The sequence below is a fragment of the Mandrillus leucophaeus genome, unplaced genomic scaffold, assembly GCF_000951045.1.
Source record: "Mandrillus leucophaeus isolate KB7577 unplaced genomic scaffold, Mleu.le_1.0 Scaffold296, whole genome shotgun sequence".
Lineage (NCBI taxonomy): Eukaryota > Metazoa > Chordata > Mammalia > Primates > Cercopithecidae > Mandrillus > Mandrillus leucophaeus.
This window is the reverse complement of record NW_012103098.1, coordinates 1,407,281-1,422,198: the sequence shown is the minus strand read 5'-3', so window position 1 is coordinate 1,422,198 and position 14,918 is coordinate 1,407,281. Positions and strand designations below refer to the sequence as shown.

The following is a 14,918-nucleotide window of genomic DNA, read 5'->3' as shown; positions in this document are numbered from 1 at the left end:
GTGACATGGATATATTACATAGCGGTGAAGTCTGGGCTTTTGGTGTAACCATCACTCAAATAGTGTACATTGTACCCAGTAAGTAATTTCTCATCCCTCAGCCCTCTTCCACCGTCCCACCCTTCTGTGTCTCCAACGCCTGTTATTCCATCTACACCCTATGTCCGTGTTTACACATTATTTAGCTTCTGCTTATCAGTGAGAACATGCAGTATTTGACTTTCCTAAACAGAATATTTTTGAAGGTTCTGCTAGACCTGTAACCAGCCTCAGGGTGGGGCCTCCCCCTTAGGACCATTGCCCTGTACTTTTCTGTTCAGAAACTATCAGGTTCTGAAGTATTGATGGAAAACACATCTGTTAACTAGGTCACTTTCGAGATAGGGCAGCACAGCTTTCTGGCTCTTGAAGTCCATTTCTAGTTTGGCGGTGTTTGCTGTCAGAGAACAGATGTCAAATCAAGTACTTGGAGATGGGCGCTCACATTATCTTTTCTCTCTGATCTGCTAAATGTCACTGCCTGCATCTGCGATGCTCAACACTGGCTGTACATTATGATCACCTGGGGAGCTTGGACATTTCTTGATGCCATACTCCACCCTTTAAGACTCTTGATTCGTTTTGGGGTGGGAGCCAGGGGTGGTTCTTTTTCATTCAAGTTCCCTGGGGATTCTAATGTGAAGCTCAGGTTCAGAACTCCTGGGTCCAGGATGCTATCAGGGGCCGAATATCACGCTGTTCCAGGCATTCACTTGAAAGAAGAGGAGAGGCAATCAGGCCTCTGACTGAGCTGTCTGGTGACTGGTGACAGGTAGCTCCAGCTTTGTGCATTCATAGATTATTTAAGATGTAAATTTCATAAATGTGCTATTGGAAAGCTGGTGTTACACAATTAACTGAATGGACAAAATTCCCTTTGAAGTGAGTTCCTGAGCATTTGGTAAATTTTCAAGGATAATTTATTTAACTTTTTGCTGAGCCTCAAGTTTCTTAAGAAACCCTGCCAAATCTCAAAGTGATTTTTTTAGACATATGCAGCTGCTTCTGAGTTAACAATGGAGTTTTGCTAGGACCATTAAAATCTGGAAGCCTAAAATTCTATTTTAAACTCTTCTCATTGTCAGTGATTAGTCTTAAAAAAAAAGCATTAAAAATGAAATCATTTTAAAGGGAGCTCATTCTAAAATTGTGGCCAGAAAAGCAGAGCAGTTTTATTGTAGGAACTATTAATGATTAATAATTCCTCTAAGTAAAGATATTTGATGCCCAAAGAAAGGGAGGGGCATACCTGAAACTTCATCTCTGACCACAAGGACAGCCTCTCTGTCTTCTGCTTCTTCAGTGGTCCTGAAGGCTATGGGCACTGCTCCTGCCTGCCTGCCTGCCCTCCTGCCCGGGGACTCTGCCACCCTGGGGCTTGCTGGAGCAGGTTGCCCTAGCTGCCTCCCTTTTGCATGTGCTACCTAGTTGCCTCTTACTGCAATGTTTGCTTTGGGGGTGGACAGAAAACCAGGTTGGCATAGCTGTTTGCAAGCATGAGACATAGCAATTTGCTGGTCCTGTTTTGAAAGACTGTGTTTTGAAATTGTGATTTATAAAACTGCTTTCGTCACCATTGAACTACCTCAAGGCACAAGTTCAAAATGGAAAATACTCAATTAAAAGCTGTAAAGCAAACAGTAGCAGTTAGAGTGGCATACGGTAAATATGCGTCCAGGTCAAGAGCCCTCACTGGAGAGGCAGCTGGAAGTGCTTTCACTGGGAAGTGGGAGGGCTGACTCAGGGGCTGGCCCTAGGGTCGGTGGCTGGACACTCTCTCCATTGCGGTGGCACTGGGAGTAGTTGTCTGGCCAGGTGGACTCTCTACAGGGGTGATAGAAGCATGGTAATTTCTGAAGGTGCCTGCATGTCTGCCATCAGCTTCAGCCTCCTAAGAGCTGATGGGAGCTGGACTCAGGGACTGTTGCCCCACTGCGGAGACAAGGAGTGGGTAGTCCAGCCAGGTTTGCAGTCTCAAATCAGAGTTGTTTTATCTGTTTTTGATACATTTTAGTTATGGAAGTAATATTTGCCTACATAAAGAATTCATGTAATTTCAAAGTGTATAAAGTAAGAAAAAAATTCTCTCTTCCTTCTCCTTAAAGAGAGGCAGACTAAGAAGTCTGGGGCCTCTACTTCCACACCTCACTGCGCATAACACATGACACAGACAGCGTGGATAGAGCTTCCACCCTAAGATGCCCAACACAGGTATTTTTCACTGAACCATGTACCACAGATATTTCCCATGTTTTTAAAGCAAAACGTTGGCTCTTTTCAATAAATTGCCATTGTAAAAACTGCTACAGTGGACTCTACACTCTACAGCACGTGGCCCTCTACTTTATAGAGGTCTCTCCACCACGAGACCATCAGCTCCGTGGGAGCAGCAGGAATAGGGTCTGTTTCTGCCCTCTGTTGTGTGGCTGCACCCAGCATAGCGCTTGTCCCACACGTAAGCACGCCGTTACTTCCTTCTTGAGTGAAAGAATAGAGAGTAATAATAACTAGCATTCGTCAGGTGCTTTCTGTGTGTGAGACACTGTTCCAAGGGCTGTGGGTGAATATGTTCATTCTTCTTCACACAACTCTGTGAGACAGGAACTTGACAGGTGGGGAAACTAAAGCACAAAGCAGTTCAGTACCTTCCCAAGGCCATGTGACTTACGTGGCAAAGCTGAGATTTGAACCCAAGCTCTGCCACAGTCTGCACGCTAACCATCATTAACCCCTGCAAACACATGCCCCTGTGTCTGCATGCTCGTGTTCACGTGGGAGAGGATACAAGAAAAGGATCTGCTGTGTCAGAAAGGATGCACATTTTATTTATTTATTTATTTATTTATTTATTTTTTATTTTGAGACGGAGTTTTGCTCTGTTGCCCGGGCTGGAGTGCAGTGGCCGGATCTCAGCTCACTGCAAGCTCCGCCTCCCGAGTTTATGCCATTCTCCTGCCTCAGTCTCCAGAGTAGCTGGGACTATAGGCGCCCGCCACCTCTCCCGGCTAGTTTTTTGTATTTTTAGTAGAGACGGGGTTTCACCGGGTTAGCCAGGATGGTCTCTATCTCCTGACCTCGTGATCCGCTCATCTCAGCCTCCCAAAGTGCTGGGATTACAGGCTTGAGCCACCGCGCCCGGCCAGGATGCACATTTTAGGAATGTGAGTATTCTGCCCACCCATAGTATGTGCAGGTGTCTGTGCTCCCCACACCCTTGCTTACTCCAGCATTCCTGCCGCTGTCTCACACTGCCCCGCACAACTCTTCCCTAGAGTACGGAGTCTGCACTCTGAAGACTAGCTGGCTTAGAGTGATCATGGAATCACGGGGCTGCAGGGGGTTAGAGATCCTAGAGTCGTTTCCCTTGTGACCTGGTGGTCATGGGAGAGTCGTAGTGATGACAGTAGTGGTGATTGATCATGCCTTGCCAAAGCTAGGCATGTTGCTTTTATTACCGTCTCTACTGTTCACCTCTTACAACAACCTTACATGGTACAAGTTCAACTATTATTGACATCTTACAGGTGTGGAGGAAACTGAGGCTTCGCGGTATCAGGTAACCTGTCCATGGCCATCCGACATGGAAGTGGCAGGGCTGGGATTAGACCTGCCCTGTCAGAGTCCAGAGCCTACCTTTTGAACTCCCACTTGTCCATCCCATATGGTAGTGCTGTTTGGAATCACACAGCCAGTCAGTACCCAGGGCTCCCGACTCTCCCTAAAGTGCCCTTTCCTTAACACCCTTCTTAGATGGGAAGCCAAACCCTGGAAACCTTTATCTAGCATGGGTTAGCTGGTTGTTGATTTAGAACAGGTTCTTAAAGACAGATGTTTGTCAATAGCTGTGGAAAGGGCACTTCCTCTCCACTGTTCGGATCCTGAGCTGGATTCCTAGCAGGAGGAGGACTGGGGCAGGCGGGCATCCATTGCGTGAGGCCGCCTGGCTGGCGGGGCTGGCCGCGTGGGGCCCTGGTTTGGCTGCTGTTGCTGCCCTCTGCTGCTTCGTAATGAAATTGCCTGTGTTCAACCTGAAGGGGTCACAGTGGCCGACTTGCTTAAAGAGGATAAGAAGAAAAAGAAGTTTTGCTGCTTTCGCCAACGCAGGGCTAAAGATCATGGTAAATTACTGAGACTGAGCTTTCTCTTTCCGCAACATCTCTGATACCTTTTCCTTGCATATAGGCATTGTGTGAAATGCATGTGCCGTGTGGTGTGTTCAGAAGATGCCTATATTTTAATTGCTTGATTTCTTTCTTCTTGGACTTTTCCAAAATAAGGTGCCCTTACCAAGATAGCATTGCAGTTTTCTTTTTGTTTGAACCGTACCTTATAAAGAAGCAGCTGAACCAACTCAAAAAATTTATTTGATTCAGCATGAATATTCTTAGACTGGAAGACAGACTTTTAAAATACTTTTCCCCAAATGATGTTTTTAAATTTAAACTGTTTAGAAATTCCAATAATGTTATTTGATTGATTTTTTTTTCTCCAGGCTACACGTTTCAGATTGCTTCTCTGTCTCTTAGTCTCTGGCTACTTTGCCCAGGACTATGCCAAAGTTATAGTGGCAGCTTTAAGAATGAAATTAGCTGGGTGCAGTGGCTCATACCTGTAATTCCAGCACTTTGGGAAGCCAAGGCAGGACGATCACTTAAAGCCAGGAGTTTGAGACTAGCCTGGGCAACAAAGTGAGACCCTGTGTCTACCAAAAATTTGAAAAAAAAATCAATTGTGGTGGTGCATGTCTATAGTTCCCAGCTACTTGGGAGGCTGAGGCAGGAGAATTGCGTAAGCCCAGGAGTTTGAGCCTGCAGTCCGTGATATTGCACCATTACACTCCAGCCTGGGTAACAGAGTGAGATCTCTGTTTCTTAAAAACTAAAAATAGACTTCAGGGATACAAAGATTTGGGGACACTTGCCTTTGAAAATGAGAATGGGCTCCTGTGGGAAAGTTACATTTCCAGTTATGTCCTAAAATAATGCTAAACATACCCTTCCTGAGAATCCCTGGAGTAGCTGTCAGGCCCATCCCTGGGCAGGCGGTTAGGTAAGCACCTGGCTCCCTGCCTTGCTCTTCCCAAGTCATGGCAGTGGTTCAACAGCAGCACGAAGCTTTGCCTGTGCACACCAGTGCAGCCAACCTAGTTCTGCCCCCAGGATCGGCCCTGGTCACCTGCCCCTGGTGAAAGTCTGTTTAAGAAGATTCAGACCGCAGGGAATTGAAGCCAACCGCTAAGGGAACAGAGGGACACACTGTACTCTTTTCTTTGAAGTGGCCTCTGCCTCCGTGGCAATGCTGAGCTCAGAGGTTATGGGATGCAGACAGGAACAACCCATGGATATCTGAAGAGGGTTCTATTAGAGTCTAGGTCTCATCAGAAGGCCTAAAAGTGAAAAGGAATGAAGAGATTATCAGATATAAGCCCTTGTCGTTCAGCACGTTGTGGCCCCCAGAGGAGGGGAAGGAGGAGGCGGAACTTGCCTGAGGTGGGACAGTGAGTTGGGGGCAGAGTTGGGGCTGCCTGTTTTAGCAGTAGTGTTCACAGAAGGGTTATGAACAGGAGGCTGGGCTTGATGCAGCGCCTGAAGGTGTCTGCAAGAAGAATGGCCTTCAACTAAGCAGGAAATAGTGTCATGGACATAAGGAAGAATGTCTTTAAAGACTGATGTAGGGATAGAGCTCTGGAGAGATTACCAAAGGGAGATAAATGATTTCTGTCCCCAGAAAAGAAAACACCCCCCTTGGTTCTGCCTTCCTGAATGCAGGCTTGGGCCTTGTGATTCTCTAAGGATTCTTGTGGCTTCTCCACTGTCTTTCTGAGATCTGCAGGGAGAGGAAGCAGGCTGACACGTTTAAGGAACTTTATTTTGAGTGGGAATGGCTTTTTATTGACTGAAATACCTGGGGACTCAGGAAGGACCTGACCCTGCTGGCACCAGGTGGGGCAGGAGCCGTCGTATGGGCGCTGGGCTGTCGCTGTCCCTGTCCCTGGACACGCGGAGATAGTTACTGTCTGGGCATAATTCTTGCTTGAGACATGGAAACCTTGGTCTGGCCTTGACCCACATTCTCCAAGAAAAGCCTGGCTTCTTTACAGCAGCAAGAGGCTGTTACCCTGTGGTGGCCTAACGTGTCACTACTAGCATGTGCATGTGCCTTTAGGGGGTGTGTGGGCCACTTCTGGATTTGGCAGGCCTGTACGTCGTGGTACTGCTCATATTTGTCATGAAAATAAGATGAAAACACAAGATCTAGGTGTCAGGTACCCTGTCCCCTAGGAAGGCAGTCACAACTCAGCCACTGCTCAGTTGTCCAGCCTCACCCCCTACCCTTTCCTTTGAAAAGAACGAGAAGCTTTAGGCTGCTTGGAGGTGGAAGGAAATGCTAAAAGAAATTCCTGAGTGTGCAAGAAAGCCCGTCCTGTGGAGAACAGAAGAAAGAGGCTCTGAGGCCAAAGACATCTGTGAATTATACTGCTAATGGGACAGGTTCTAGAAGGAGACCGGAGGGCTCTGGGCTCAGTTTGATGTGTGGCAAGCCTTCCCTTTGGGGTGCCTTGACTGGAGGACTGGGGCTTTCCTGTGACACCCTGAGGCCTCTGGGGAGTTACTGCTTCCTGTGCTGTATCCCATTCTCTGGGACATTCTGCATGCAGAGAACTTGGACTCAGTTCTCCTGGGCAGGCCGCTGGCTGGACCCCTGGCTCCCCTCCTGAGGGTGGTGGGCAGGGGCTCACTTCTTCTGCCCTCCCCTCCTTGCAGAGCTGGGGGAATGCAAGGGAAACCCCCTGGTAGATGGTAGTAAAACCAGCCAGTGTGTGGGCGTTTCTGCCTTCCTGCAGTTATAGCAGGTCAGAGGTAAATAGATCTTAGAGATGATACTGTCCTACAGCTCATCTTACAGATCTGGTAGCCAAGCGTAGGGGAAAAGAGGCCCTTGTCCCCTTGTCACCTGATGATAAGAACCAGGCTCTCCATCATTTTTGACCTCATCAGCCTCCACCACTGAAGGTTGATCTGAGATTTTGCTATACCTGTTAATGGTGAACATAATTTTGAGGCTGCCTGCTTAGACCCACACATAAACTCATTTGCTGTGTGTGTGTGTGTGTGTGTGTGTGTGTGTGTGTGTGTGTGTGATTTGCCTCTGAATTCACAAGCCTGCCACATTTGACTGAGATGAATGTCGTCCTTCAGCATGAGAGTAGATGGATAAATGTCTACACCTTGGTGAAAATGCTAGTTGTGCTGGCCTGAGAAGCAGCAGATTTCTCTGGTTTACTGTGTGTGGTATTGCCCATGATGGCATCTGGCCCAGTACAAGATCTTAAAGAGAAGCGCCATGACCCACATCCACAGAGAGTGCTCCAAGTAGGGGCCTGGCCCGGCTGCCCATGCTGCAAAGGCCTTGGAAACTCTAATTACAATCTGGGACGTGCAGGGCTGCTGTCTGCCACCATCCACTCACCCCCAATGGCACCCAGGGCCTCACCTCAGTCCACCACACTCTAAGCCTAAGGGTCTGCCCTGGAGCTCTTCCCAGAGATCCCAATGCCTGGAATAGATTGCAAAATTTAGGCCTTGAGCTTCCCCGGATTTCCAGCAGGCAAATTGTAGTGCCAGCATCCTCTCACAGGTCACAGGCTTTCCTAAGGCTTGGTTTTTCCCAGACTCACTGAAAGTAGTTTTTAAATTTATATAAAAAATAAACTCTAACAAAGCTCTAACATTCCAGTTTCCTGGAATGTGCCATGGAGGAGGCTTCACAGCTTGTTCCTGTGCAGATGGCCCCTGGTGCTTATTTCTACGGTAGGAGACTGGCACTTGTCGGCAATGTGGGGAGGTCTGAGGGGTCTGCCTGCACCCCTAATAAGGCCTAGCCACTTGTCAGCAATTAACACTGAGTCCCTGCTGAAGGGGACAAGGCCATCACCTAAATGGGGCAGTCACAATGCTATGGAAGCCAGTTAGGAGAAGCCCATGTGTTCCAGTAATTTTCCCATGGCTTTACCTACATGAGTTTTTTTTTTTTTTTTTTTTTTTTTTGAGACGGAGTCTCGCTCAGTCGCTGGTCGCCCAGGCTGGAGTGCAGTGGCGCGATCTCGGCTCACTGCAAGCTCCGCCTCCCGGGTTCATGCCATTCTCCTGCCTCAGCCTCCCAAGTAGCTGGGACTACAGGCACCCGCCACCATGCCCAGCTAATTTTTTGCGTTTTTAGTAGAGACGGGGTTTCACTGTGTTAGCCAGGATGGTCTCCATCTCCTGACCTCGTGATCTGCCCGCCTCGGCCTCCTAAAGTGCTGGGATTACAGGCGTGAGCCACCGCGCCCAGCCACCTATATGAGTTTTTATGACTCTTTCTGTTTGGATTTTTATAAAAGCCCAGTCGTCACCAGTACAGCTTGATTTTTGTACTATCCTCGGTCACTGGGCTGATATCCTGTAAGTGATCTGGTTATATGCCAGATTTTGAGCGGTTAATAAAGGTCATCAGAATAGTAAACCAGCACTAGTAGATAATAGACCCGTTTGGCTTTTTGGAACTTTTTGATTTGTGGAATTTTAAGTATCAAACACCAAAATATATACCAGTATATTTAAGTATGTACCAAAACCACAGTACATACTTGAAAAGAGTGGTGAGCAGAAGTCAGGAGAGATTTCTCAGTCTCAGCTGCGTGTCCCAGGGCATTTTGGCCGGTTCTCTCCTTTGAGAAATCAAGAGTTTGTTCATATACTCTCAGAAGCCCCTTCTGGTTCTAACAGTCTATGATTCTTCTGTCCTTATTTTTAAAAAACATAGATGAGATCTTATTGGGACTAAAAGAAGGGAAAGTCGTATCAATTTATTAACATTAAATAAATGAATGCCTAATGCAAGTGAAGGGTAAAATGTTTTATTTTTAATAAACAAGGTCTTTGTTATACCCACTGAGCCTGATCTTTTCAAATATTTTTGGAAAAGGGAACGCTCTCTGTCCTGTGGTAGGGAGTAAGTAGCTGGAGAAGATAGGCTGCCAGGGCTCTGGTCAGAGCATATTTCCTCTGCTCAGATTTAGGGGCTGGATCAAGGTCTGTTTCAAGGACCAAATGAGGTCTCCAATTTCTAGCGTAGGCACTGTCCTCTTCCTTTTCCGTCTGCCTCCACTTCTCCTCAACCCTGGCAACATCTTTCTGGGATATATTTATTTCTTATGTGCTGTGGCTCTTTAGGTGTCAAACAGCTATGACAGGAGAAGTTGCTATGCCTATACAAGGCAAAGTTAGACAATAACTCAGCTAAAGACAGAGAAGATACAAACCTTTGCCCACTTTTTGATGGGGTTGTTTGTTTTTTTCTTGTAAATTTGTTTGAGTTCTTTGTAGGTTCTGGATATTAGCCCTTTGTCAGATGAGTAGATTGCAAAAATTTTCTCCCATTCTGTAGGTTGCCTGTTCACTCTGATGGTAGTTTCTTTTGCTGTGCAGAAGTTCTTTAGTTTAATTAGATCCCATTTGTCAATTCTGGCTTTTGTTGCCATTGCTTTTGGTGTTTTAGACATGAAGTCCTTGCCCATGCCTATGTCCTGAATGGTACTGCCTAGGTTTTCTTCTAGGGTTTTTATAGTTTTAGGTCTAACATTTAAGTCTCTAATTTTACACTGTTGGTGGGACTGTAAACTAGTTCAACCATTGTGGAAGACAGTGTGGCGATTCCTCAAGGATCTAGAACTAGAAATACCATTTGACCCAGCCATCCCATTACTGGGTATATACCCAAAGGGTTATAAATCATGCTGCTATAAAGACACATGCACATATATGTTTATTGCGGCACTATTCACAATAGCAAAGAATTGGAACCAACCCAAATGTCCATCAATGACAGACTGGATTAAGAAAATGTGGCACATATACACCACGGAATATTATGCAGCCATAAAAAGGATGAGTTCATGTCCTTTGCAGGGACATGGATGCAGCTGGAAACCATCATTCTCAGCAAACTATCACAAGGACAGAAAACCAAACATTGCATATTCTCACTCATAGGTGGGAATTGAACAATGAGAACACTTGGACACAGGAAGGGGAACATCACGCACTGGGACCTGTTGTCGGGTGGGGGGAAGGGGGAGGGATAGGAGAAATACCTAATGTAAATGACAAGTTAATGGGTGCAGCACACCAACATGGCACATGTATACATATGTAACAAACCTGCATGTTGTGCACATATACCCTAGAACTTAAAGTATAATAAAAAAAAAAAAAAAAGAAGATACAAACCAAGAGTGATAGCCAAAGCTGATTCAGAGGTATGGAAGATTGCTCACGCTAGATTCGTCTGTGCGATGATGAAAGTGGCCAGGGCAAAGTGACACTAGATTGGTCGCTTTGCTTCCGGGGAGCTCCAAGAGAGCTTTTGTGAGATGGTGGAGTTAACATGTGTGGGCCTCACTGATCATCGAGCCCTGGGGACCCAGCACCCTGGATGCCTCATCTCATTCTTATCCTTTCACAGATGAGGAAATGGAGGTGTACAGAAGTCAGGTCACAAACGCGGAGCTATACTTAGATCCGGCCAACCTGTGCACCTGCTGTCAGCCACCATCCCAACCCAGCTAAATGACAGTCAGCTCAGAGAGCAGGAGGACCCTGCCTCGCCCTCAGTGGAGCCCTGACTATCTGACAGTGCTGCAAGACTATCTTCCCTCTTTGTTGCTGTTTGGGGAGTTTGGTTTTACTTCTTGTCTTTCCCCTCAATTAGTCTAGGGAGCAACTAGAACATTTCATACACTAATAGCTGGCAGGGAGCCAGAAATGCTAACTGATGACCCCGTTCCCATAGAAAATATGTAATTTATCTGTTTCAATCAGGTTGTTTTTAAAATGAAGCTTTAGGATTGAAATGCTGCGACTGTACTGATACCAGCATGAGATACGACTCCAGAGATTAAAAAGCCACAAGGACTTAGTCTGTTCAGAAGTTTGTTCTTTTGAAAATAATGACTAATGTTCCAACATGATTAATATTAGAACTATGAGACAGCAAACTGTTAAAGATGGAAATGATCCTCAAGATTGTGAAGTTCACACCACCATTTTAGAGACAGGAAAGTGAAGGCTGGAGAGAGGCAGCCCATTGCCCAAGAGACTCAGAAAACAGACCCAGGACTGTGGGTTCCCCACATCGTGCTGCCCTTGCTTCCTGGTCCCCTCAGTCACTGCAGTAACCACCAAGGAAAACGCTGCACAGAACTGACGCATGGTCAGATGTCAAAAGGATCTCCCACTGTGATTTTCTTTGTTGGATTTTACAATCTCCTAGCCTTTCTGCTGAATCAGAGTGGGGAATAGTCGAGGAGAATTGCATGAATAGCTTCTTGTGTGTCTATGTGTGTTAATGGAGTTTTTTTTTTTTTTTAGGTTTTTCCATGATTAGATTTGGTTTTTTGTTTGTTTTTGTCCAGTTTTTTTGTTTGTTTGTTTTTTGCATGAAATAATGAAAAAGTAAATCAAGGTTTGTAATTGGTTTCTTTTGACTTAGGAGAGAAGAAAATTATTCTATGAGAGTACCAGCGATGTAACATGAGTCTATAATTTTACTCACTTGGTCTTAACTTTTGACACCCTTGCCTCAGTGTTTCTGGGCATGGCTGTGGAAGCTCCCATGCAGGCAGGCTCAGTTCCTCGGGCACTCACAAGCGGAACAGATCAGGGATCTTCTTTGGTATCCTCAAAAAACTTACTTCTCAGACCACTGGGTTCCTTGAGCCAAGTTCCACCTATATCCCTGTTGTTACCTTTATGAAGTCTAGTATGAGCAAGCTGGGCAGAACACAGCCCCCTACGCAGAGCTGCCTGATCCAGCTCCTTTCCCTCTGAGCCTGGGCTGGGCCTCAGAATCTTTGCCATAGGGCTTCCAACCCACTACCAGTATTTGCAGATGAAACTTGAGGCATCCTTGCTAATGGGAGCCACATGGGCCGAGCCCACGGGCCAAGCTTTCCTGCTGACACCATACGGTCTGTAAAAATAGTCACTACAGTTCAAAGCCATGCCCCAGGAAAAAGGAAGTACACGTGGATTCTCTTCGGTGACTTCCTCTTTTACCTCTGCCCCCCGCAGAATTAATTATTCTTTACTCTGGAAACTCCTGCACGGACCCCTGAGGTAGCTCTCTTCACAGCTAATGGAAGTGAGCCAGGGGCTGCCTGTTCCTCACCCCTGTTCCAGGTGGGTGGGGTGCTATGTGCCCTCTTTGTGCCCCCACCCTCCTCCACTGCCTGGGCTCCAGCCTGTGTTCATGATGTTTATGGGGTTGAATCAAGTGGATGAGAAAAGACGCTCATGCACCAGATGGTGGCCCTGGGTGGCCCCTGGACCTCCACACTCTAGTGGGCGTGTTTCCCCATTTCCTCCACTTCCGCTCAGGATCCTGCCATGGAGAAGTGGGATGGGCCCAGAGACCCCAGTCGCATTGGAACCAGAGTCAACCTTGCCCTCTGCTCACTGGTTTGATAAAAACCTTCTTCTCTCACCCGTAACGCTCTAGTTTCTTGGCGCTCTAGGGCCAGCTTACTGGGTAAGAACTTTCTGCGTATTGGCTTCACAAGCTCGGCACAACTTCAGCATCAGGTAAAATAGCAAAAAAAAATAGAGTTCTTAACTCTAAAAAATGTTGTGCGTGGTGCCTACATGCACCTTTTGGGGCAAGCAAAGATGTACCTGTAAAGTACATTTTGGTGGCTTCTCAGTGTGATTCCAGAGATGAGGAGTATAAAGTGGTGCTATACCCAGCCACAGGATTCACTTTGATCCCTTGGCTTCCTTTCTTGGAAATGTCTAGGTGGATAGAATGTCCTCCTGGAGGGGGACTCTGTGCTTTCCCTACAGGGCACAGAGGCTCACCTGCAGTGGAGAGGCCTGGCTCCCTGGCACTCCCTTAGCCCAGCTGAGCACTCTGAGGGCCCTCGTCGCCCTCCTCCTGGGTTCCAGAGGTCTGCCTGGTGGCAGAGGCTCCCACCTGGCCTGCTCCCAGGCATGCAGCGTGCCCCGCATGCTCTCTGAAGCCCATCTTCTCCCCACAGCTAGCATGCCCACCAGTGAGACTGAGTCTGTGAACACAGAGAACGTCAGCGGCGAAGGCGAGACCCGAGGCTGCTGTGGAAGTCTCTGGTGAGTGTGGGGAGCACTCGCCCTCCTTCCCTTCCTATTGTCTCAGAGAAGCAGGTGGTGAGGAAGATGGCCCAGGCTGCAGCAGAGCCCCGGGCCATCGCCTTGGGTGTGGCGGGCGGGAAGGCTTCTCGTACCCCTTGCCACGCTTCCTCCTGTGCCAGGGCTATCCCTTCTGCACACCCCCTCCCGGCATTTCACATGCCTCTTCCTGTAAGTAGAGCCCGTGAAGAGTGTGGTGGTTAACCCGGCCACCTGCTGTGTCCATTAGGTGCTGGTGGAGACGGAGAGGCGCGGCCAAGGCGGGGCCCTCTGGGTGTCGGCGGTGGGGGTAAAGGCCTGATTCTGCTTCCAGCCTGGGTTTGGCATTTGTGCTTTTGAAGAAGAGCTTCTGTGGCAGAGTTGCTGACTAGAATGTGCTACGTATTGAAGTTTTCCTTTGCTCGTGGGACCTTCCTAACCTCAGGCCTGGCGGTTGGATGGCGAGGCCCTGCCTTCTCGGTGCCTGGCACTTTTTCCCTGGAGCCCTGCACCAGCCTCTGCTCCTGATGGAAGGCACCATTGCATTAACACTCACTGGCTTTTTCTAGATGATTTGGGCTGCGGCAGCTGGCGGGGCGGGGGGTGGCTGGGGGGACCAGCAGTGCAGAATGTGCTGGGCACTGCCTGCTGTGGGGGAGCCCTGTGCAGTTTGGTTTTGTTTGCTGCTTGCTGGTATCCTTTAGGTCTTATCTCTGTAAAGTGCAGGTATCATTTTTAAGAGAACTCAATCTTACTCTTGGCAGAGTTTCATAAAAATGATGTGTTAATGGGCAGAATATGCAACCCTTTGTGAAGTGATTTTGCCTCCATTCTCTTGCTCTGCCCTCTCTGAGACATCACGAAGCAGACAGAGAATGGGTTTGTCATCCGCATTTTACGGATGAGAACGCTGAGGCCCAAGAAGACATGCTGCTTTCTCATACTCCCCCAGTGGGAGAATGGCAGGGCTGGGACTCCTACTGCAGTGCTCCTTCTGCGGTAGTAGCAGCAAATGCTGCTGTTGAGATGAGTGGCAGGAGAGACTCTGCTGCCTTCATTTTGGCCCCTGCATCGCTGCCTGCTGCCAGGGCCCGCAGGGAATCTGGCTGAGTCTTCCCTGACCTGGGCCTCGAGGATGCTCGGTCTGCTTCTCTGGCCCTGGCAGCACCCCGATTTCTGCTCTGGCCTTGCCCCCGCTGGCCTGCTGTGGTAACCAGGGGTGCTAAGTCCAGGCTGTATGCATGGCTTTTATGATATCTCAGCTAAAATGATGGGGAGTGTGTGCTCAAGCCCTCGGAACCAGAATCTTAACACTTTTTGTCTTTCTTTCAGTCAAGCCATCTCAAAATCCAAACTCAGGTCAGTATCTTCTTTCTGTTTCTTCGTCAGCCTGTGTGTTGCCTTTGTATGTTCTCGCTTCTGAATTTTATGTAGAATTGCTCGGGACTTGAGTTTTCCTCTATGGGTTATAACATTGATACCGAATTGCAGTCAGTCAGTTGAATCCTATGAGCCTGCCTTAGGGGGCAGTGTAATTGGTGCCAAAAATCTCCCTCAGAACAAACCAACAAGACCCAGTAACGATTTTTGCCTCCCCGTTAATCCTCCTTATTCTCTGAGTCATTTCCCTAAGAGAGCTGCTGCTTGTCACTTTTCTGTTCAAAAGCTTTCCATAGAAAGGGAGTTCAAGAAGTCTCC

General features: G+C 47.7%; 1 protein-coding gene across 4 annotated transcripts in view; it reads left to right on the top strand.

Moving 5' to 3' along the window:
* Positions 1–14,918, top strand: part of CACNA1D (calcium channel, voltage-dependent, L type, alpha 1D subunit) — a 326,299-nt gene that overhangs the window by 218,094 nt on the left and 93,287 nt on the right. For 3 of the 4 annotated variants that reach the window (XM_011986180.1, XM_011986182.1, XM_011986181.1), the window contains exons 10-11: positions 13,115–13,202; positions 14,553–14,579. In XM_011986180.1, coding sequence (XP_011841570.1) covers positions 13,115–13,202; positions 14,553–14,579 — 115 coding nt within the window. Of the gene's footprint in view, positions 1–13,114; positions 13,203–13,470; positions 13,531–14,552; positions 14,580–14,918 lie in introns of all 4 variants that reach the window. The other variant, XM_011986179.1, reaches the window with a different exon arrangement.